This window comes from Mustelus asterias, chromosome 4 (assembly GCF_964213995.1).
Source record: "Mustelus asterias chromosome 4, sMusAst1.hap1.1, whole genome shotgun sequence".
Lineage (NCBI taxonomy): Eukaryota > Metazoa > Chordata > Chondrichthyes > Carcharhiniformes > Triakidae > Mustelus > Mustelus asterias.
This window is the reverse complement of record NC_135804.1, coordinates 68,199,985-68,226,006: the sequence shown is the minus strand read 5'-3', so window position 1 is coordinate 68,226,006 and position 26,022 is coordinate 68,199,985. Positions and strand designations below refer to the sequence as shown.

Sequence of the window (26,022 nt, the reverse complement as noted above, 5' to 3'; positions counted from 1 at the left end):
CAAGAAAGGTTGTGGAGGAATTGCTTGTTTTCTTTCCCTGTTATGGATTACCCAGGGAGATTCAGTCAGACCAAGGTTCAATTTTACTGCCAAATTATTTAAGGACGTCATGGCTGCTTTAGGTATCAGACACTTCATCTCAAGTGTGTACTATCCTGAATCCCAGGGAACATTGGAAAGTTGGCATCATACCCTGAGGACCATGTTGAGGATTTATTGCCAGGATTACCCAACTGATTGGGATTAAGGCATCCTTTAAATTTATATCATTTGCGATTAGAGATTGTCCAACTTGGTCGACTCAGTTTGCTCCATTTGATTTGATATTCGTACATGAAGTAAGAGGTCCTTTAAAATTCGTCAAGGAAAAGTTGGTAGGTCCAAAGTCAGAGATCTCACAGTTGGATTATATAGCTCAGGTGAAAGAAAGATTAAACAGAATGGATGAATTAGCTACCCAACATTTGTGAATGGCACAGCAACTAATGAAACAAGAAGCAGATAAGAAATCTAAAATTCTACGTCTGCCCATGGGGATAAAGTATTCATGCTATTACCAATGGCAGGAGATCCCTTGTTGGCCAGGTTTAGTGGCCAGTGGTTCTCAGATTGAGGCGAAATATAGTCAGGTGAATTATCTGGTAAAGATGACAGATAGGAAAAAAATGCATAGGGTATGTCATGTGAACATGCTAAAAGACTATTATAACAGGGACAGGGAACCGGAGAAACAAGTATTAGATACTGCCACTCAGAGTGAGGAATCAAATCCAGATGATGTAGATTTTGATGTGCCTCAGAATAAATTGAATAATGAAGAAGAACTTAAGGAATGGAATAGGGGTAGTGAGTTACCTGCCTCAGGACCAGAGAACTGAATTTAAAGCCGTGTTACAGGGCTATGAGGTCCTATGTAAAAAGACAATGGGGAGGACTAAAGATATAGTACATGAGGTTGATGTAGAGAATGCTGTTCCTATAAAATAATACCCTAAAGGCGAATGCCTCCCAAAGCAGTTCAGGTTCAGAAGGAAGTGAAAGCAATGCTACATGAAGATATCAGAGAGCCAAGTCAAAGCAAGTGAACTTAGCCGATAATGTTGGTCCTCAAACCTGATTGTACTCAACAATTCTGCATAGATTATCGCAAGGTTAGCACTATGACTAAATCTGATTCATAGCCAATTCCAAGGCTGGAGGATTGTGTGGAAAAGCTGGACAAACTACTTACATCACAAAGTTGGACTTAGTTCACGGTTATTGGCAAGTAACTTTGTCAGAGAGAGCTAAAGAAGTTTCTGCTTTTCTAACCCCAATTGGGATATGTCAATTTAAAGTAATGCCCTTTGGGATGAAAAATGCACCCGCTACCTTTATGAAGAGAGTTGTTGCCAGATTGACGAATTGCGATGTTTACATTGGTGACTTAGTGATTTTTAATCGTTCTTGGAAAGATCACATGGAGCATTTGGCAGAGTTCTTTGAGAGACTACGAAACACAAAATTGGTCATAAACTTGGCAAAAAAGAATTTGCGGAGGCAGAAGTGATATTTTTAGAACACAATATGGGATACGGATGGATGAGACTGAGAAATCTGAAGACGAAGGCCATCGAGGAATTTCAAAGACCATCATTGAAGAAGAAAGTGCAGTGAGTTTTGGGATTGAGCGGCTTCTACAAAGGTACGTATGAAATTTTAGCAGCCAGTGGCATTGTTGACGACCTTGTTAAAAAAGAACATGAAATTTTGGTGGACAGAACAATACCAAGAGGCATATCAGAATTTGAAAGCAGTGTTAACCACCGAACCTGTTTTAGCCACACCAAACTTCTTGAAAACATTTAAAGTCACTATTGACGTCAGCAATGTAAGTGTTAGAGCTGTGCTGTTACAGGAGAATAATTTTTGAATTGAAATGCTAATCGCCTAATTTTCGAAAAAACCCCACAATATCTGCCTGACAAAATATTTCAATTTTGAAAAGTATTTAATAATTTTAGTAATATCTTTACAACATTTTAATGATTATGTTACAAACAATTAATCAGAATTGATTGTGTATACTGATCAGAATCCTTTGACATTTCTGGAAAGATTAAAGGATAAGATGGCCAGACTATTTTGTTGGAGTCTTATGTTACAAGCTACATGTTACATGTACAATTTACAGATTGTACATGTTGTGGGTCATGAAAATGTTATTGCATTTGTTTTATCGTGAGCTTTTTAAAAATGAAGCCAACTTTTCATGATGATGGTTCATTCTTTTCTGAAGGGGTGAAGGTGTTGTGAAATTAGTGTTTGCCAAATGATGAAAAAGTTTTCTAAAATGCTAGAAATTTTTTAAATGTCATGGTTCTTTTAGGAAAGGTAGTTTTTGTTCTGTACTGAAGAGAAGTAAGTGCAAGCAGTACACAGACTGAAACAATGCATGAGAGGCAAAGACAGCAGGGTTGACTTGGTAACAGACTTCAGGCATCTGAATCAGAACATCTTTTTGAATTTTAACCAATCAATTTGAGATAGGCATTTGAATAGCAGCAACATATCAGATTTGAATTTGATGTTTTGATAACCTGCAAACCAATCCTATTGTAGGGATTTTGGTATATCATTAGGAGTATAAAAGACAGGATCAAGGGCACAAACGGTAGAAGAACGCCTGTCACCTGCTGAGTAACAGCTTAGCTCTGCTCTGAGAGAAATGCACATAGCCAGCAACTGTCATCTAACAGTGTAATAGCCACATTTATATCTTAAACAAAAACCTAATCTTAATTACAAAGATGCCAACAGAAGATAGTGAAAAGTGAAGATAAAGAATAAACAAGATTCCGGAAGATAACAACAAGTTGTATTTTGAGTGTGACGAAATATTTCATTTTTTTAATAAGTGGGAATTGTATTTATTTAAACAGAATTCTGTCAGCATAATGTTTTATTTGGTTTGTTAATAGTTTCGTTAACCTGTTTACTGTTAATTAGATAAATAAAGTGTCACTTGTTACAAGCATTTAACTTACAGATTGTACATGTTGTGGGTCATGAAAATGTTATTGCATATGTTTTAACATGAGTTTTTTAAAAATGAAGCCAACTTTTCATGATGAAGGTTCATTCTTTTCTAAAGTGGTGAAGGTATTGTGAAATTAGTATCTGCCAAATTATCAAAAAATCTTCTGAAATGCTAGAAATTGTAAAATTTCATCGCTCTTTTAGAAAAGATAGTGTTTGTTCTGTACTGAAGAGAAGTAGGTGCAAGCGGTACACAGACTGAAACAATGTATGAGAGGCAAAGACAGTCTCAGGTAGTTATTTCGAGTTGGTCACTCCAGGCTGCTGAAATGCTGACATTATCCCTTCTTATACAGACTTTAATAGATTGTGAAGGGAGGTACTTCTCTTTGTGTGGTTGAGTGTTCGTTCTCGGACAGGAGATCAACCGACCCTTCGTAACAGAGCTAACAAAGTAAATATTCGATATCTATATACTGAACAGCGATTTTAATTTAAGAATCCGAATCGTTGGTAGTTCCACTCGAACTTGACAAGTGCATATTAAGCCTCCCCAAGAAATTCATAATTGCACCAAGTTCTCACTTTCCACTCAGTCTGCTAACCCCCAAACCGAATATATGTTCATGATTAGTTTTGAACTGCAGCATGATTCCTTATCTGAATTTAAATTCCAAGGGTTGCCTTGGCTGGATTTGAACTCTTGCCCGAAACAAAACATTTTACTGTTGTTGTCCTCTTTACGTTACCAAAATGCTGCCATCTTTATTGTGTGGAAGCACCATTTCATCCATCAGACGGTCATGAACATGACTAAGGATAACCCGAATTGCACAAAAAATACGGACTGGGCCGTCGGAATGACTTCAAAGCTGCTCCGTAAGATTTCATTAACAAAAGTGAGAAAATATAACGTTTCGCTGGTCATTATGGTCACTATAGTCACTACCGTCACTGTGATTAATGGACCACTTGGGATGAGGGTGATAGGATCAGCATAGAGCAAGTTCCAAGACTTTATTGCTAAATCATGACATTCCAGTCATTTCGATGAATTGGTTCATGGTGGTAGTGTTGTATATAAGAACGCTTGGCAGACTTATTATAAGATGCCAGATATTAACTTTCCTAGATTCATTGAAAACCACCGCATTAAAGTTACAATGGCAACATGGACATGAAACTAATATACGGATAGCAGAAAACAGTGGTATTCGTTGTATTATTTGTTATTTCATGTTGATTTGTTTTAGTATTGTCACCTGTGTTTGTATAAAGAGAAAAGTTTTGGATTTTGCGCTGTACACAGACAAATCACCCCTTTAACAGAGAGGGTGCAGAATGTAGTGTAACTGTCACAACTAGGGAGTGGAGAAATATCAACTCAGTAGGAGGCAGGTCCATTTCAAAGTCTGATGGCAGCAGGGAAGAAACTGTTCTGAGTCGGTTAGTACCTGAACTCAGACTTTTCTATCTTGCTCCCAATCGAGTTGGTGGAAAAGTGCTTGTCTGGGATGCATGGGGTCTTTGGTTATGCGGGTGCTCGCGGCCTTTGATTTAGCTGGCTGCGTTTCCGAGGCAGCGGGAAGTGTTGATGGAGTCAATGGATGTGAGTATGGTCTGCGTGATGGACTGGGCTTCTTCATGGCCCTTTGGAGTTTCTTACGGTCTTGGATAGAGCAGAAGCCATACGAAGCTGTGATACAATCGGAAAGGATGTTTCCAATGGTGCATGTGTAAACGTTACTGAGATTCGCAGCGGACATGCCGAATTTCCTCGCCTCCTGAGAAAGTAAATGCGTTGGTAGGCTTTCGTAACCATAGCGTCGGCTTGGAGGAACCAGGCCAGGTTGTTGGTGATCTGAAAACCTTGAAACCTGAAGTTGTGGAAGACTTCCACTTCATCCCCATTAACGCACACTTCCTGAAATCGATGAATATCTCCTTCCTTTTATTGGCATTGTGGGAGAGATTATTGTTGTCGTACCAATTAATCGGATTCGCTATCTCTTTCCTTTACTCCGCCTCCTCAGATTGCGAAACGAATATCTAAAATAATGACCCGCAACAACCCGTTTAGGACGGCTGCTTTTAATGTTACATTTGCCATGCCCTGCGTTGGGAAAAACATTTCAAATCGTGCAAGTAATGTAAAATCCAGACACACTGCCATCATGATGACTGTAGTGTAATTTTCCAGATGAAGTACGAGATATGGAAATACATGAAATATCATTTTTGCTGTGCAGATAACCGTGGTGTGATGCTGCGGATGAAATTTATAAGGTTACAAACAGAAACAACGGAGAAGAGAGCAAATGATCCGCACATCATTTTCCAATTCTCTGTCGCCTTAGGCGTCTTTCAGAAGGAATATGGTACCTCTATCATAGTAGTATTGTTAAAACAAAACATTCGCGGCAGCAATGACAGACCCGTCAGTGTATAAATTTGTCATTTTGTGGCGCGTTACTCATTGTGTTTTCGAATGACACGGATTAATTAAGGGTACCCAGAGCGATGGTTGAGACAATTGTGCGTTTGACGACTTTGATTGAATTTTTCGAGGAAATAAAACAACACGTCGAAGAGATTGGTGAGTTTGATATAGTCGTCCTAATTTCAAGAAACATTTGACCGGCAAGACAAGTAAAAGACCATTGAATCCCAGGGGAATGGGATGCACTATTCCCTCACTGAAAATAAGCAAAGGTTGGCAAGATATTTTATTTTGACTGGATTGTTCTTTCGATAGGGGTTCCACAGAGCTCCGACGAGATCGTTTCCTTATCGGCTTATGCAGCAATTATTTGCACTTGAAAATAGCGGAAATATATATGAATGTTGCACGTGATGCCAACACGCCTGTGCAATGGATAGAGAGAGACCAATTCCAAACGGTGCCCGATTGCTATGTGGGCAGAAGGCACGTGCCCATTCCTCGCGCCTCCCTCAAAACTTGTCGGCGTGAAGCGGAGTGACAACACGCCGAAAAATCCCTCAGCATTAAAGCACTAGAAGGTTCATTAACGAAGACCAAATGCATCTTTGCGCCCGCCCTCTGGAGCTACCTACTAATCCAATGGACCGGCAGTTCTACCAGCCCTGGCAGCGCTGGTAATGGGGTGATGGCAGCTGCCGCCACCTTAACTGAGAAGAAGAGCCCGAAGCCGAGGACTCCCCTTTTCAGGTAAGTCTTCAGGTTAAGGGCAGTGCATGGCGTGCGGGGGTGGAGTGTGGGTGAGGGGGGGGGGCGTGGAGGGGGGGGGGGCGTGGAGGGGGGAGGGTAGATGGGTTTGGGTTGGTGGCATGGGATTAGAGGTGGGCGGAAGGGGCTAAGAAAAGGAGCGGTACGAAGGAAGTTGGTGATCAATCTAAAGGCGCCGACCCGCTGTCGGCAAAAGCCGGCCACCGGAGAGTGGCAACCCCTTTCTTCCCGCCCTTTATTCATTGAGGTTAACGGTTTATGGTGTGGTCATTATATTATTAGGTTTGGTCGGCTTCCTAAGACGTGTTATTGATTTTAAATTGTCATTTTTACATGGCGATTTTGTCGTCCGCCCATCCATAGAATTAGAGGGTCAGTTTGGGATGGAAGGGTAGGTACTTAGATGGGCATCCATGTCATTTTGCTTCCCCCTCCCCTAGCACCCCAGAGAAAAAAAGGACAACGGTCGGGAACATGTAAAATTCTGCTCTGTCAGGAGACATCGGGAATAATTGTGTTTAGTACTGAAAAGAATGGAGGTTATTGTAGATTGATCAAACACTGGGTATTCCAAATTTAGAGTTTTGGGTATCTTATTCGTCAGCCAATTACAAACAGCAGGTGATCGTACTGGAAAAGTGCAAAGCAAAATTACGAGGAAAAATGTAAATTATTGATAAATGGACGTGTCCGCTATATTTGCGACGACTAGATTTTAATTGACAGGAACAGGTTGAGAACTCAACTTAGATAAAAAAAATAAACAAGTTATAATCAATACGGAGATGTTACTGTAACGAATTACAAAATAAGGCAACTGCTGAATAGCATTTCAAGAACGATAGCGTGCCGGTGTTTGGGAAATGATACGTGGCCTTTGCAATTCATGGATCACTATAAGCTCGTGTGAGCTTATTCACTTCTTGTTACCCATTTACAAAAAAAAACTACATTGAATGAAGCTACGCGACAGCAGTAAGATCATGAATAGACAATCGCAAATTTACACTCCAGGTGTTGAAGGTATCACTATATTTATAAATTGTGAAATCTTAAAGATTTATCGAAATAATATTACATAATAATGAAGGGTCTTGTTTCACTCTGTGTCAAAAAGTAGAGCAAGTTAAGAACAAATGAGGCACAGATATTAGGCAGCCCACAGCAACAATGTCGATACTTAGAAACGTCTACTTAATTCACCATGTGAAATAGATTGTAATAAAGGTGCATAAAATTTTGATCTAACTACTTCGACGAACATAACGATTATTTCTATATTCTGACTCTCCATAATATCATAATTTTGTCAATTTGCACTTCAGCTTTAGACAGTAAATCTTGCTATATATGAATCTCTGCAGACATTCAAATTACCATTCTAGCTGTCAACTCCGTCGCTGCCCTTTCTGCAAATCGTAAAAATATCAAAAGTAGGTCAAGGATTTTGTTAAAATATCTGACTGCAATAACGTTAAAAACCGGAAATACCTTTTTAAACTGTTTTGAAGTAAAACATCTGGGAGGTATTGAATGATTGGGTCCAAGCTGCTGACCACAGAGGAAACGAAACTGGTTCAGCTCTTCTTGTGTGCGTTAATTGTCGTTATGTTGCAGAAAGTCACAATTGTATTTCTCGCAGTATTACGTAAGTGGTCTCCACTACAGTTTTCGTCCCACTAAGATAATTACATCTCTCTTCAGATAGCGCTATCTCTCATGCATATGTCCTTAACTTCGTGAATTATTTGCTGTTGGAAGGAGACAATGCCATTATTTTAGATTACTTGCCAGGAAGTACTTCCTCGCGCACTTTTGGCCAAGCGTGCAGACCATGCCATAGTTGGTGACATTCACCATAAATAAGACCTCGAATTTTGATACCGATCCACTTTGCAGGTAGAACAGAAGTTAACATCGTGAATACTTGGTCGCCCAAGGGATTCTATCACCAGTTATCTATACTAACTGTCCACTTTGACTGGACTGATTCCTGATGACACATACATATCCGCTTTTTGAAGTACTTTGGTGTGGGGGAAATTTAATTCCCATGATATACCGAATGCACCTCCTGCGTAAACCTTCCCGTTGCTTATTGTATCTGTAGTGGGTAGAACATATTCCCCAGGCAGGAAAAAGGAGGGTATATAAGGCCATAGAGGTATTTTGGAAAGATTTAAATATCCTGACAAACAGTTCAAATATATATGTATATATACATCAATGATTTAGAAGAGGCAATTAAATGTAATTTCTCCAATTTATCACACAAGACGAAGCGGAATTGAAGGGAGAGCTGCCAAGAAAATGCAGAGTTGCGGCTCTGTGATTTGGACAAGCTGAGTGAGAAGGCAAATGCATGGCAGATGTGTTATAATGTGGATGATGTGAGGCTATTCACTTTGGTAGCAAAATCAGCAAGGCAGATTATGATATGAATGGTTATATTTGAGACAGGGGATGCGCATAGAGCGACCGCGCACACCAGTTGCTGAAGGTAAGGATGTAGGTACAGTAGACGCTAAAGAACGTAAATGATTTATTAGCCTTCAGAGTGAGAGGATTCGAGTACAGGACCAGGAGTGTCTTGCGCTCATTATACAGGGCCTTGGTGAAGCCACGCCTTGTGCGCAGTTTTGGTCTGCTTATCTGAGAAAGAATGTTATTGCTTCTGAGGGAGTGCAGCGATGGTTTACCAGACTTGTTCCTCGGATGGCGGGACTGTCAAATGGGGACAGATTAAGTCGGTAAGGACTATATCCGCTTGAGTTCAGAAGAAGGAATGGGGATCTCATAGAAAGCTACAAAATTCTAGCAAAAGCAGGCACAGTAGATGCAGGAAGGATGTTCCCGATGATGAGGGAATATGTGACGAAGGATCATAGTCTAAGAATACAAGGTAAACCTTTTAGGACAGAGCTGAATGGACATGTATTCACCAAAAGAGTGCTAAATCTGAGGAATTCTCTATCATAGGAAGCCGTTGAAGCCAAATCCTTACATGCTATCAAGAAGGAGTTAGATACAAGTCTTGGGGCGACGGGAATCAAAATATGTGTTTGGGAGGTGGGGTGAGTGGGGCGGGTGTCTGGTGGAAAGTGAGATCAGGCTATTGAGTTGGGTAATTTGCCATGGTCATATTGAGAAGGGAGCATGCTTGAAGGGCCGAATGCCCTAATTCTGCTCCAATATTCTATGTTTCCGTGTTTCTCTTTTATGCAACAAGTAGCATGCTGCAAGGCCTGTCATAGCCCCTGTCTTCTTCAATATATTCATTTTTGCCCTGCTTTCTGTGCCATTCGATGCGAATTTTTATGAAATATACACCAAATTCTGAAAAGATGGTAATCTCTTTAAGCTGAGCCGATTGAAATTTTCACCTATTACCACAAATGATGATATGGGAATTGCTGTTTTGCGGATGCCTGTGCCCTCCTGTCACACTGTAAGAATGCATTAAAGCATCATAGCTTTTCAGAAGGGGCTGACAACTATAGGCTCACAGCAGACTTAGAATTGTAGGGATACTTCCCCAATCATCGGCAAAATCTTTGTTTACCCAGTTGCTAAAACACTAAATGACACAAATTTGAAAACTGCTGATACCTTTGCCAGTTTCTCAAAACTGTTGCGCTGAGAGCAATTTGGCAATAAAGTTGCTCATGCAAACTCAGTATTTTCTCTTCTGTGCAATAGTTTGTGGAAGAAATACTAAATTTGATATGCACAACATTGAAAATTCAGTATATCACGAGTAATGCTATGCTGTTAACGTAATGATATGTCTCAGGATGCCTTGCAGTTGAGTTACATGGTCAAATCCGTCATCAAGCTACAGAACGAAATATTAGGGCAGATGATCAAATGCTTCCCTGAGCAGTTAAGTTCGTAGTGCCCTTAAAAGATTAAAGAGAATTAGGAAGTTGGAGAAATTTAGGGTGGGAAATGCAGAGTGCAGGGCCTAGGAACCTGAACGGAAGGCAATCAGTGTTGGAGAACAGTCAACCATGAATGCTCAAGGGAACCTGCGCATATGAAGATGATAGGAGCAAGTACCAGGCCATTTCGCCCTCCAGCCTCCATTCAATATGGTCATTGCTGATGTGACTGGTCTTAATTCAACTTTCCTGACTTTTCTCCGGTACAAACAATTTCTAATTGAAAATCCCTCCAATTCAAGCCTCGAATCCATATCATAATTCAACCTTCTGTGTGCTACATTTCAGGGAACTCCCGCGATAAATGATAGCCTGAGAGAAGAAATTCCTCCCCATTACCACCTCAAATTCATGTCTTCTTATTTGGAAACTGTGCCCCTAATCCTAGATTGCTCAAGAAGGGAAACGTCCTGTTGGCATCCTCCTTTCAGAACCCCACATGATATTTTTTTATTTTCATAAGGTCGTCTTTCAGCTTTTCAAGTTTCAGTAACTATAGAAGTAACGAGTCGAATGTGTTTCATATGAACAAATGTTCAACTCATGAATTAGAATAAGGAACCTCCTCTGAACTGTCTCCAAAGCAAATATTATCCGTTTTCAAATAAGGAGGACAGAAGGTTACGCACCAACACAGGTGTAGTTTGATCAATACTTGCCCCACGTGTAACAAGACTTACCTAATTTTATGGTCCATCCTTGCAATAAAGACCAAAATTGAATTTGCGTTTATAGTTACTAGTTGCCCCTGCATGCTTACAGTTCGGACTACATGCACAAAGACAGATCGATCTGTGACACAACACTCTGAAGTTTTTCTCCTTTTTTGTTTTTATGGATTTTCCATTCAGGTGGTCATACTCACTTTTAACCCCATGTACAAATTTTGACCACTCAGTGATGGCGGTTATATCTACTTCAAGATTTGTTGTATCATTCTCATCAATTACTTTCATACCTATCTTGCGTTGTCAGAAAATGTGAGTATAATATATTAGGACCTTTCATCCAAGCCATTCATATAGATTGTAACCAGTTGAGGCCCTGGCACTGATCCTTGAAGTACTTAATCATAGAATCTACGGTACAGAAATAGGTCATTTTGCCCATCAAGCCTGCACCAACAACAATCCCAACCAGATCCCATCCCCGTAACCCCACATATTCACAGTCGCAATCCCCCTGACACTAGGGGGCAACTCAGCATGGCCAATCAACCTAATCCACTCACATTTGGACTTCTGGGCGGAAACCAGAGCACCGGAGGAAACCCACGCAGACACGGGGAGAAAGTGCAAACTCCACACAGACGGTTACCCAAAGCTGGAATTGAACCTGGGCCCCTGGTCCGTGAGGCAGCAGTGTGAACCACTCTGCCACCGTGCCGCCCCCATGGTAATAGTTACAAGCTACCAATTTACAAATGACGCAACGATCTCGATGCTGTTTTCTGTTTATTAGCTAATCATCCAACCATGCTAAAACAATAGACTCAGCAGCAAAATGTCCTCCCTCGTCTGCAACATTTTTTCCCGCAAATTATATTGAATGACATTTGGTAATCCAAACACACTACATTTACATGTTCCTCTTCATGCACTCTGTGTGATACTTCCTCAACGAACTGTATGTAATAAAGTCTTCTAAAACAGATTTTCCTCCTGGTTTTCTCCTGGTATAATTCCCTGGTTTCTGACTTAATCCTTTCTTCAAATGAATGTGCTTGCCAATAACATGGGTTTTTTTCAAACACTTTGCATTGTAGAAGATTAAAAACAATGTCTCCTCTATCTCCGCAGTCATTTTCTCCAGACCCTAGGATTCAGCCCATCAGGTTGCGGGCCAGGGGTTTATTAACATACCAAGCATTTACTTTTTGCAATCAATGTTATGAATTTTTCTGAAGAGCTTTCCACTCTTTATTTTCTTAATATTCTACAATTGCTTTCTCCCCTAATTCAGAGACAGTTACAACCACGTGTTAGAAGTCTTTGCCATTCCGCTGTTTCGTATTATTAATTCGTAACAGCTCAAGAGCAATATTTGCCTTAGCTACGTTCTTTTTTGTCTACGTTTGGAGAAATTCTTCCTGTCTATTTTTACATTTATTTTTCCTCTTGTATTCTAGTTGCATAAACATAGTTATATCGACAGTTTGTGATACTGGACAATATTACAGATAGTGGAACCGTTAAACCATGGAGAGATTGGGAAGGAAGGTTGCGAATTTCAAACTGCAAGCATCGCTTGTGGTGCAGCTATTGTACACCAGCAGACACAGTTGTGAAATATGAACAGAAGATGGTGCATGGAAGCACAACGGGAACAGGTGTGGATGTCTTTAAGTTTATCGAGGTATCATGGAAAAGATTGAGTGCAATGTTCCAGAATAGACAATTCAAGAGGTAATGAATGTGGGAATGACTGAATCAAAATCAGTACTCCGGGGCCGACGTGAAGTCCAGTGACATTGTACAGGAGGAATTGATTGGTCTTATCAAGCATGGAGATATGAAGACTAAAGCTCATGTCAGTGTCAAATATTACGCAAATGCTGCGAATGGTCTCGAGGCTAACTTTTTGCACTCATTGCTCAAGTACCGCCAAATCTCTCTGAACATTGAAACTTTGAAACTTTAAGCTTTTCTTGTAAAAAAAAATCTCTTTTCATATTATTACTATCAAAGAAGATAACCACATAATTGTTTACATTATGCTCCACCTCTCACCTTATTGGCCATTCACTTAACCATCTAGACCAATTTTGTGCTCTCTATTCATTTCTTGTAAGTTATATTGCCCTCTAACTTTACATCAATCAGGTTGGTACACTTTGCTCTGTCTTTTTGTCCAGATGAATGAAATAGATTGCAAATAGCTAAATCCCCTTAACTGATCCTGGCCCCACTTAATCCAAGACATAAAATGTTGTGTTTCCTTTTCCTATCTCATCATCACTTCACGCTAATACATTGTACTAATTCTGTGAGACCTCCTCTTGCGCTCTTGATTAGCATCTTATATATTGCTTTGCTAATCCAAACACGTTGCATTGACTGGCTCCCCTTTACCTGAACTATCAGTTACATATTGTATCGTCAGATAACTAGATAATTTTTCGAGCATCAATGTGTATTAAAATTCAATGAAAATGTATGATTTATGCAAAGCTGACCAACATTGTATGTTGACCTACCTTGTGTTAATAATTGGACTAAATGGCGACATGTTTTAATTATATTCAGCTGGCCAATCTTTACACGGGGACATTTGGATGGGTAAGCGATTGTATTGAAAAGATACAAGATGCTAGAAGTTGAAAGAAATATTTAAATACTGAACATCCACACCTAAGTGATGTCATAATTGCTTTACTTTCAATGTGTGCTGACGATAGCCAGTATGGCTACGTTTACAATTGTGTGCTCTGTTTTGAATGTCCCCTCTGATTAGCTTTGGATATGCATCAGTTTCAAGCAGGAATTGTGAACTTCTGTAAAGCAATGGCGCTGGAAAGCAGTAATAATGGAAATGCAAATGCTCAAATCTTTGTGATTTGCATTCCTGCGCTTTTTGCCCAGCACATTAGAGGATGAAATTGTCAGATAGGTTTTATTTCATATGGAGCTACTTCCTGGCTGTGCCATTCAGGCAACCTTTAGATGGAACTATTGGCTACAACAAAAAATATTGGATGGACGCAGATTCAACGGTAGATTGGTCAAAACAATAAAAAAATCATGGGAAACAGGGTAATGTGGCAAATTGCCTGAACAACAGGAAACAAATGATAATGGTCGATGGGTGGACTTGCAGATGGAAAGCGGTTTCAAGTGGTATTTCACAGAGCTTGGTCCTGGAGCCCCAGCTACTTTTAAAAATATATTAATGATTTGGGAGACAATTGGGAAATTTGCACGCGAAACAAAAAAATGCCGGATAGAGGATAACTGTCCAAAATGACAAAGGTGAGTTGGTGGAGTGGTCAGGAAAGTGGCAGATAGAGTTCAACTCTGATCAGTGCGAAGTGGTGCATTTCACGACGTCAAACAGCTGAAGGAAATACACAATACACCGGAAGATGCTGAGAGTGGTAGATGAAGTGAGAAATCTTGGCTTGCACATGCAGAGTCACTAGAATTTGCAGCACAGGTAGATAAAGTTGTAAAGGAGGCATATATGAAACTCTCCTTCATTGACAGAAGTAAAGATAACAAAACTCGGGATATAATGATGGGATTGTGTAAGACCCTGGTGAGGCCACATTTGGGTATTGTGCGCAGTTCTGGTCACTACTTTCAAGGAAGGACAGAATTGCGCTGGAAAGACTGCAAAGACGATTTGCTACCAGGGCTACGAGGAGAGATTGGAGAGATTGGGGTTGTTTTCCTTGGAACAGAGAAGGCTGAGTGGTGACAGGATTGAGGTGTTTTGTGAGGGGTAGAGGAAGAGACTAGATAGGAAGAACCTCTTTCCCTTAGCAGAGAGTTCAATAACTAAGGGTCATAGATTCAAGCTAAGTGGCAGCAGGATTACAGGGCATTTCAGCAAATGTTTTTTTTACGCAGAACATGGTGGGTGTCTGGATCTCGCTGCATGAGTTTGTGGTAGAAGCATAAACCCTTAACCCTCGAAAAGTACGCATTTCTGCTCTGTAAGTGCTGTACTCTGCAGCACCATGGGCCGTGTGCAGGAAGATGGGATTAGAAAGGACACCTAGATGTCAATGGGTCAGCATGGACAAGACGGGCCAAATGGTCATATCTATGGTTTTATTGTTATATGGAGAAGGGTTCGCAGAAATTACGAACAGGCACCCACGTGCATTAGCCTCAGCGCAGTTAGTTTGTTACCAGTTGGGCTTGTTCCTGCTGGAGTTCAGAACGGAGGTTCTGATCGACATATACAAAATGCTAAAGGGGAATGATCAGGTGGACGTTGAACAGATGTTCCCCTTGTGGGACAATCAAAAACTAGATGTCACAGATATAGAGTGAGGGCAGGTAGATTCAAAACTGAGAGGACGAGAAACTACTTCTCTCAGAGGATCGTGAATTTGTGGAATTGACTACCCCAGAGTGCAGTGAAGGCAGAATCAATCAACTGCTTCAGGAAAGAAATAGATTGAGTTCTGCTAAAAAGCAGGATAAAGGGTTATAGGGAGCAGACAGGGGAGTGCAGTTGAGACGAAGTTAAGACCATAGTAAACGGCGAAGCGGGCTCGATGGGCTGAACTGTCTACTCCCGCTCCTAATACATATGTTCTTAACCTTCCCGATGCGATTTGTTTAATGAATGCACGTCAATTTTCATTTGTCGCACACTTCACCATCTTTAGCCTTGAGCAATGATGGTGAACCCGTTAAACTAATTTAAAATATAATTCAGTGCTGAAATAATATTTTCAATTTTATCAGCCACTTATATTTAATTATGAATATCAGTTTAATTATCCATTCCTGTCACGTTTTCCACGTCGACCATTAGGTTGATCAGCCCAGAAACAAAGCTCTGCGGTTATTCACGAATAATTATTCAAATGTGCTGACTACGTATGATGCTCAGGACTAATCGTTCCCACATCGGTTGCCTTGCCTCATCCGCTACACGGACAGCACATGGACCTAACTTGGCGAGTTAATTTTGTATTCTATTTCGGAACAAACTAGGCTCAAGTTTCACCGAGTAGCGAACTGATAGTTTCTATTGTTGGAAATGCTTCTGGACGCTGTTTTGCATCTATGTGTAAATGTTCTCATCATTATTCACGCAGGTAAGTATTTGACGCCTTACCACCGCACTCCCCCTCCGAACACATCCTCCCTTCCACCCTAACCACCCGCCCCCCACCACCCCCCTCAGCCATGCCTCATCTCTCCGATCGGTTCGAAATCTTTCCTTTTTTCTCCTTTTTTGCCATAGATGATCTTATTGTTTGCATTTCTTCCTCACAGATGTTGCTGATGGTCAGAGAAAAGTGTCCCAAGCCCCCGAAAGTGCTCACCGGCTGGCAGGTGAAAACGTCACCTTTTATTGCGCGTTTCCTCTTTTTAATGATATTTCGAATGTGAATATATATTGGTGGAAACTGGGCGATACTGACTTTCTGCAGTCACGATCGGACAGCAGAAAAGTAATTCGTCTTTTGAAGAAAGGTGAAGCCACTCTTCAGCTCCTGAAAGTCCACGCCGCGGACTCAGGGGTCTATTATTGCGGAGTAAAACATCTGGATCGCCTCTTTGCAAATGGAACTGGGTCAAAGCTTGTTATCTACGGTAAGCGAAAATCGCCCACACATCATTCATTTTATAATTCATAACAGGTGAAATCGCATATGTATGAAATTACTATGTTCATTGCTTATCGTTTTCCAATAGCTCTGATGAGAAACATTTGCAATCAATCCATTCTTTGCGTTACAATTGAAAATTATACTCGAAGTCTTAATGCGGTGATGCAAAATAACATAAAAAGTCAAGGGCGGGGGGTGGGGGGGGGGAGCGGTGGGGAGGTGGTAGACACAAGAAAATATTAAGCCGATATAAAGCGATTTCCACTGTGATAACAATTCAATTAATCCAGGGTTGTGTGTGAGAACTGAAATTCAACACCATTGCTATTCGATTGATGAAGAAGTTTCTGTCGATCCTGACTTTCCGCCAAAGCGGAATGTAACGAATTGGGAGCACGTTTTACGCTCTTGTGGTTTATATTTAAATTTAAGTCAATAAAATGCATTGGGAAGTGTTGTGTAATGGAACTACCAATTGGCTTCCATCACTGCATCGGCCAACATGAAAATCTAGCCGTTCGGAAGGAAAACTATTGTTCTTGAAACTATCCTCTCGATTCTTTATAGACTGCATTGAACACCAGGCTTTCAGTCCTGAAAAATAAAATCCAACAGTGTCTCGAAAATCACTCAACTGCGACATATTTAAGATAGGATTATATCAAACATTAATTTCGAGAATTAGTTATAATTGTATTTTCGGTGCCCTGGATTAAAATATTAATTGTTGTCCCCTTTTCTATCGATTCGCCCCTTGTGAAACTTCACCACTTTAGAGTCGACTTCGTTTTACATTTGACGGCGGTGCATAATAGGACTTCCCTTTGTTAATGCTGGAGCAAATTTGATCCACCAGCTAAGAACAGTCAAACAACGATATCGGGATTTTTTTTTCTCGCAGAGTGCGGTTTCTCTAGCCGTTTCGGTGAAACCGTAGCTCTCCGAGATAGCATTGGAAAGGCGTTAGTGTATTATACTTAATTAAATCGTAACTACTGAATTCGTCCAAACAATTCAGAACTCAAGCAAAGAATGTTTTTAATCTGCTGTCTCTCTTGCAACGATTAATATAACGATAGTCGCATTTGTCCAGATTTTACTTATGGTTGGCAATTTAGGAAGATATTAGTACAATGCAAATGTTTGATTTTTTTCTGCCTCATTCATCACTTTTCCTTAATAATACATTTATTTGTTCGCAATTTGACTTTGTCTGTCTGTTTCCATTGAATTGGATATGCGAGCGAATATTCCATGGTTTAGAAAGACATTACACGTTTTCTTTGTATTGAACTTAATGCATAAAAGAGATGCCCAGCTGTTTGCACTCCTCACACTATTTCTCTATACCCTTTAAAGGGTGCAATAGAAAATTGCTCTCTAATCGTCGTGAACGTCAGTGCAAAGTATCACAGTAAATTTAAGGACAGTGCAAATCTAATGACTGGGCGAAATGTTGGTTACAAAGCAGAGATGAACATAGTCGTTGTAATGCGTCTGTTTCTGCTTTATTTTGCAGTTCCTCCAATTCCGTTGAGCATCAAGTCCGAGTTACTTGCAAATAAGACACCCGAGTCTCTAATTATTTCGTGTAAAACGGCGGCTTTTTACCCGGATGGTATCAATGTAACTTGGTACAAGGATGGCTTTCGTGTTGCAACTGGGATAAATACATTTAAATATCTAAATTCCGAAGGACTTTATGAACTTTTCAGCTATTTGGTTGTCACACGAACTGACCGTTACGTAACGTGCCAAGTAACTCATCGCACGCTTATTATTCCGGTTAATGCCAGCTTCAATGTTCTAAATTGGAAAGGTGAGCCAAATAGTGGAGCAAACAAGTTTTATTAAGATTATTTATTTACAGATTATTAACGAGACGAGAGACCACGATTCACCGATACTGAAAGTAATGTCCTTATATGGCGTCTCATGGGTATCGTCCACTTTCTTAAAATCAACTGTCATTCTCCTCACACTGACACATTTCAACTCTGCAAACGGACGTTGTGGTTGGAGTATGCAGTAAAGTCATTGCTAAATGGTAGAAGCCCATCTAGACCAAGACCGTGGAATTTTCTGTTTCCAATTCTGTCGTTCCATTTCCCGGAATAACTTTCGAAAACACTGGTCCTTTATGCCCAATGTTTTATCTGCATCAAATTACTTGTCATGGGAAAGAGCCCTGTTCCCTTGTCCATTGAAAATAACATTTGCTTGCAGAAATTGCATCTGTTTGCTCCACAGCTGCAGTCCTCAATCAATACTTCCTCTTTAAATATTCTCGAATGTCATGAACAGTAGCTGTAATGTCTTTCCATTCTATGAATCATGATTCCTTAGTCGACTTTTTCTTCTGTCCAAGAAAGATCGACCATAGCTATTCAATGTTGACATTTATTTTCTTATGCTTATTACCTCGTGCAAAATAAAAGCGTTTCGGATTGGGGACAGTATATTGAGATGAATAGAAAACTGTCTGGCGCACAGGAAACAAAGAGTTAGAATAAACTGGTCTTTTTCCGAAAGGCATGCATTGACTGGTGGAGTACAGCAGGGATCACTGCTAGGAATTCAGGTATTCACAATATATGGATGATTTAAATGATGGAACTGAATGCAATATCTCCAACTTTGGAGATGACACAAAACTGGGTGGGAGGGTGAGTTTTGATGGGGATACAAAGGTTTGGAAAAATTGATTGAGTGGGCAAATGCATAGCGGGTGCAGGATGATGTGGATAAATGTGACATTATCCACTTTGGCAGCAAAAGCTGGAAGCCAAAATATGATCTGAGTGGCTTTCGATTGAGAGAGGAATGTACAACGAAATCTGGCTGAAATTGTACATCAGTCATTCAAGATAAGCATGTATGTGCAGCAGGCGATAAATAAGACAAACTGCATTGTGGCCACCATAGAGAGAGGATGCGATTACAGAAGCAAGCATGTTTTGCTGTAAATATGCAGGGCTTTGGAGAGACAACGCCTGGAATACTGTATTCAGTTTCTGTCTCATTATCTGAGGAAGGACGTTCTTGCTACAGAGGGAGTGCAGCGAATGTTTACCAGACTTATCGCCGGAACGGAGGGATTCACTTATGAGGAGAGATTTATTCGGATAAGAATTTATTCGCTGGAGTTCAAAATAATGAGCAGGAGGAATCTCATAGAAACATTGAAAATTCTAAAAGGACTAGACAATATGGTAAAAGAAGTTTGGTGTAATGTTGGGGAGCGCATCACCATGGGGCATAGTCTAAAGATACGGGGTAAACCTTTTAACACTGAGATGAGGTGATGTTTCTTCACCTCGAGAGCGGTAAGCCTCTACAACTCGCTACCAGAGAAAGCAGTTGTAGCCAAAAATATTGCACGATTTGAGGAAGGAGTTATAGATATAACTCTTGGGGCGAATGAGATCAAAGGATATGGGAGAAGGCCGGATCAGTTTGCTGACTTGGATGATCTGCCATGCTCAGAATGAATGGAGATAGAGTCTTGAAGTTCCGAATGGCCTACTCCTATTCCTGTTATTTATGTATTCTACGCCTATGTTTATGTAAGATAATCTTGCCTATCGCATTCATAATGCTCAAAAACCAGAATGCAAGTCATGTTTTTCTGTTACGACGTCTCAAAGCTAATTTGTAAAACTTGATAAGTCTGTTCATCGAATAAAGCAGGACGTTTGTTATTATGCCCCGATGTTCCAAAATCGCCAGCATACCGCTATTCAGGACGTTAAATAAATTCAGTTAAAGCCTCAATTCACATCTCTGTAATCAGCTATGTAGTACAAATATCTTGCACTTCATGTACGGTAGGTGAATAGTTAACGCAAGGATCTTCACCTGGAAATCATTTTGGAATTTCATTTTGAGGTTTAAAGCATGTAAACGGGCCCTTCGGCACCAGTTGTCCATGCCGCCCTTGCCTTTCACACCTAAGCTCGTTCCAAGTTCCCATGTTTGCCCCATATCCCTCTATACCCATCTTACACTTGTAGCTGTCGAACTGTCTAACTGCACCTTAAAAGACAAAACTGTACCACCACGACTACTGCATCTGACAGGTCGTTCCAGACATGGACCACCATCTGAGTGAAAGAAATGCCCCTGTAAACCTCTTTGTATCTCTCCGCTCTCATCTTAAACTCATGACCTCCTGTTTTAGACTGGGGAATGATGTTGATTATCTGCCTTCTCTATTCCCCTCAATATTTTATAGACCTCTATAAGATCACCGCTAAGCCTCAGGTGCTCAAGGGAAAAGAGTCCCAATCCATCCAACCTCTCCTTATCGTACTTTTATATTGTACTTGCCTCTTCTACTACCTCTGGCAGCTTGTTTCAGACACACACCACCCTCTGGGCACTTTTGAATCTCTCCGCTCTCAACTTTAACTTATGCCCTCTAGTTTTAGGCTCCACTGTTTTTGGGAAAATATGTTGACTATCCAGCTGATCTATGCCCCTCATCATCTTATGGACCTCTGCAAGATCACCCCTAAGCCTCCTTCCTCCAGGAAAAAAATCCCAGTCTCTCAAGCCTCTCCTTATAACTAAATCCATCATGTCCCGGTAGCATCCTCGTAAATCTTTTATGCACTCTTTCTAGTTTATTAATATTCTTTCTATGATGATATGCCCAGAACTGTACACAGTATCCCAAGTTGGTCTTACTAATATCATGTACAACTTCAACAAGATATCTCAACTCGTGTATTCAATGGGCTGACCAATGAAACCAAACATGCCGAATGTCTTCTTCACCACTCTGTCCACCTGTGACTCCACTTTGAAGGAGCTATGAACCTGTACCCCTAGATCTCTTTGTTCTATAACTCTCCCCAACGCCCTACTATTAACTGAGTAGGTCCTGCCCACAGCTGATCGACCAAAATGCATCACCTCGCATTTATTTAAACTAAACTCCATCTACCATTCATCAGCCGATTGGCCCGATTGATCAAGATTCTGTTGCAAACCTAGATAACTTTTTTGATTTGATCTGATTTGATTTATTATTGTCACATGTATTAACATGTGACAATTCTTTCTTGCGCCCTATACAGACAAAGCATACCGCTCATATAGAAGGAAAAGAGAGAGTGCAGAATGCAGTGTTACAGTGATAGCTAGGGTGTAGAGAGAGATCAACTTAATGCAAGGTAAGTCCATTCAAAAGTCTGACAGCGGCAGGGAAGAAGCTGTTTTTGAGCCGGTTGGTACGTGACCTGAGACCTATGTATCTTTTTCCCAATGGAAGAAGGTGGAAAAGAAAATGTACGGGATGCGTGGGGTCCTTAATTATGCTGGCTGCTTTGCCGAGGCAGCGAGAAGTGTAGACAGAGTCAATGGATGGGAGGCTGGTTTGCGTACACTGTAAACTTACTAACCATGTCTCATTTTGCAGACACAATTTACCATTCTTATTAAAGGTCTGGAAGCCTATAATTTGATCCACATGCTGAAAATAAAACATATAACAACTAAAATCATTATATTTTCTAATATGCGCATAAATTGCGCATAGCAAGGAAAAACAACTAATTCCAGCAAGTCTACTGAGACCTTAATTCCAGGAATATTAACGTTACTCACCAAAAATAAAGTATTCCACAGCTGTATTTTTCAAGGTAAAGTGAGGAATATTACATGGCGTTGTGCGGTGTAGTGTGGTGGTCAAGCGAATATTTCAAGTTCAAAAAAGTGATCCTGTAATTTGGTAACTAGCAAATGATTACTCTGTTGGATATAAATAAGATATCACTTTGAGGCAAAATTGCATTTTGCTTGGATTTGCTGAACTTGGCAAATCGCGGAGCATCGGTGATTTTATGCAGACTGATTTCTTCATCCTTCGACTTACCTATGTTAACTCAACTCTCCCGCTTTTAATACAATGGGAACGTATGGCGGAACATAAATATTTTCCTCCCTTCTTGATTCAAAATTCACATACAGAGTGCCGATCCTATTGTAATTAGAGACACTGAAATTATGGGTCAACTTATTTCATTCCCGTTCTTAAATTCTGAATTTGTCTGTCTCATTTTATTATAGCCGAAACAGGCCACGTATAATGAACAGATTATTCCTGTAATTCCTGTATGTTAGTTCACAGGCTCCACGTTGCTCTGATTCCTCGTTTTGTATTAGGATTCCTCGTGATTCTCATTCTGACAATTATCATTGTGGACCATTTCAAAAGGCGCCTGTTTTAAAGGTAAGAAAAATATTACCACAGAGCATGGGGTAGAACATTTGCGCGTTTTACCCATGGTGCTACAATGGTTAGCACTGCTTCCTCACAGTGCCTGGGACCCCGGGTTCGATTCCCGGCTTGGGTCACTGTCTGTGTGGAGTCTGCACATTCTCCTCGTGTCTGCGTGGGATTCCTTCGGGTACTCTGGTTTCCTCCCGCAGTCTGAAAGTCGTGCTGGTTAGGTGCATTAGCCCTGCTAAATTCTCCTTCTGTGTGCCCAAATAGGCGCCGGGATGTGGCGACTCGGGTATTTTCACAGTAACTTCATTGCAGGGTTAATGTAACCCCACTTGACACAAATCAATAAACTCAACTAAAAAACTCACTGTACAACAGCTTGCACACCGCATATAATCATAGGGTGCCTACAATGCAGAAGGGGACCATTCGGCCTATTGAGCCTGCACTGACAACAATTCCAGCCAGCCCCTATCCCATTAAACACATGTATTTACCCTGTTGGTCCCCTTTAACATAACGGTCAATTTAGCATTGGCTAATCAACCGAGCACCCACATCTTTGAACAGTGAGAGATAACTGGACCACCTGGAGGAAACCCCTGCAGACAGGCGCAGAATGTGCATACTCCACAATGATAGTGACCCGATGCCGGAACTGAACCCAGGTCCATGGCATTGTGTGGCAGCAGTGCTAATTAGGTGAAGCGCTAACGGTAAATGCCGAAAATTATTCGCAAAGCTCGGAATAAAGTTGAACTTTAGTGAATCTGAACGCGTTCCATGTTGAACGTTTTCATTGACGTAAATCCTGAGTGATTGTTTCCTTCGTTTCGCGCAGCGCCATTTACTTTGAGGCACCCTCGCCATGTAATATGTATACTGTTTGACAATGAAAAACTTATTTTTGCCAAAGTTTTGTACAATGTTATTAAACAGATGCGTTCTTAAAGAATTATTGCATACGAACATCCTCGTGCATTGTTTATTGCTCGTCATTAAAGAGGAAGCTTCAAGTCTAAATTTGCCTGCGCTATGAAAGATTATCATGTTATCTTAGAGGAGAAATTCATATTGATTGTGAAGTATCCCTCATAGCGTGACAGCAAGGTACTTATATAAATAAGTAGTTGTGAGGAAGAATGTCGAAATATATGAGGAGCAGTGAAAATTGCTGTACTATTTCGGAAAACACTTTTAGTGGAATCGTCCACTTTACACATACTTTACTCAATTTCGTAGCTTCCAAAAAAGGAAAAGCATCGTAAAGGTGCTGTTTTAACCAATTAAAGTAAAAAGCTGAGAACACAATTTACTTAGCCGCTACAGCTTCTCTTCTAACAATTTAAATTCATCACCAAATCGTGTTCATTTATAGACATGGCCTAGAATTATTTAACGTTTATTCATTTCGTATAAGCCGAAAAACCTACAAATATTAATTTCATTTTATTAGTTGACGTAATCGTTTTTTATTACAAATACTAATATTGTGCACATAAAAAATTAGAACAGCTACTGCTGAAACATGCCTTAAAAATTAAAAGCTAGATTGTGATGTCATATGCTGATGTAAAGGTGACAATTTCGTGACTGGTAATGTGACAGTTATTCACGGGAATGCTGTTGGTTACAAAACAAGACAACGGATGTAGCAGTGGTTAAAATGAAACAACTTATTCAAACGATTTAACATATCCAAGGCTGTTTTTTTCTCTTTTCGTTGATTTAGATATTGATGAGATTGTGTGGGTCTTTCATTGACTTGTGACGCTGGAGGCACAATTTCTTGCCAAGGAGCAAATGTCAAGACTAAAACATCTGCCTTGCGACCGAGGGAATAAACAACTAACCTGAAAACAGATTACATGTAACAGAAAGTTATTTATCTCGTTGGATGAAGTGGGTACAGTCACTACATTGCTGTCTTACCCGATGATACATTTGATTTCTTCTGTGGGGTTAGTCCTATGTCGCACTTATCACGAGTCTGGCTACCACGAAACTGTCAATGAGCCAAACTGCCATTCCTGGCAGCTCTTGATTGTGCCAAGTTTAATGTTGCAAATGTCCTTTTACATATTCGTAGTTAATTACTGCGCTTGAAGATTACCTGATTTTAGCTTTAGATCATAATTCAGACGGGCAGAATTACTGCATTCGGCACATCGAGTCTTCTCTGCTATTCAATTACATCAGAACTGATCTGATATGATAGTACTCAACTCCACTTTCCCGCCTATTCTATTAATCCTTTTCCCCTTACTGATTAAAAAAGTCGTGTTTCCGTCTCGTGCACATTCAACTTTGATGCACATTTTTGTGTCGCCTGTAATATGAAAAAATTGTGACCGTCTTTGTGACATGTAATATCGCTGCTTGGAATAATTGTCAAAGTAAGCTGCTATTTTGTTCATCGTTGTGACTCTCTTCTTAGAAAATGTTTGTTGCATAATTAAACTATGAGCTAAATTAAAGAACTAATGATTCAAAACGTCAAGCATGTTCTCGCAATGTGGTTTATAGTAACCTACGGTTATCGCCTTGCAAACGGCTTATCTTCCAATCTGTCCAACCTCCAAAATTTAGCAACTGCGAATGCTCCTGGTTCAATTACTTTGATTGTGCAGCTAAAACTAACGTCTAATAGGTTGATTTAGTGTTCCGCGCTGTTCCCATACAAACACATCCAGCTAAATTATTATTGAAGATGCATGCGTTATAATATTGGTCTTGCGATTGAATAAAATTTTGAAGACAACGTTCCCTATGTCAAATTGTTTCCGTTCTGCTAATTCATCAGGAACGAAATACTTCACAATTATGCAACAAGTATCGGGTGGGGATTTTATAACATGAAACGAAAATCAGACTTGTTTATAATAATAATTATTAGACTTGCTTATCATAGCTCTCATAATTAATTGTAGCCAGAGCGGCACAAAATCCCCCGCCATGGTACGGGAGACGGCCTTTTATTTCCTGGATAATTGTGGAGGAACGGACAAGAAAACTGAAAGTCACTGTCCATGGCATTCACACGGCTTGGAAAAGGCATGTGCGCGCGCTGAAGTGTCATGTAAAGCCAGGCGTAACTTTTACCTCATGGAAGTAGGAAAGTGCACTAACCTGTCCAAAATCAGCATAACGTTGACACATTTTCCGTTGGTCACACATGCTGTGATTGTGCGTAAGGCTTATATTAAATATAAATAATTTACTAAACACAGCCACTCTGACTGAGGGAATGATTTTTGAAGTTCCTTTCAAAATATTGATATCAGCTTTCTTTTCGATGTCCTCCCTTCGGTTTTGGAGTAAGGTTACACAC

General features: G+C 40.3%; 1 protein-coding gene across 1 annotated transcript; it reads left to right on the top strand.

Moving 5' to 3' along the window:
- Positions 1-1,577: 1,577 nt before the first annotated feature.
- Positions 1,578-25,189, top strand: LOC144493122 (natural cytotoxicity triggering receptor 3 ligand 1-like). Its single transcript, XM_078212023.1, has 7 exons — positions 1,578-1,684; positions 5,099-5,163; positions 5,268-5,396; positions 16,122-16,442; positions 17,979-18,278; positions 22,586-22,694; positions 24,424-25,189. Exons 1-6 carry the CDS (start codon positions 1,578-1,580, stop codon positions 22,690-22,692), a joined length of 1,029 nt encoding a protein of 342 aa, XP_078068149.1. The 3' UTR covers positions 22,693-22,694; positions 24,424-25,189.
- Positions 25,190-26,022: the final 833 nt, after the last annotated feature.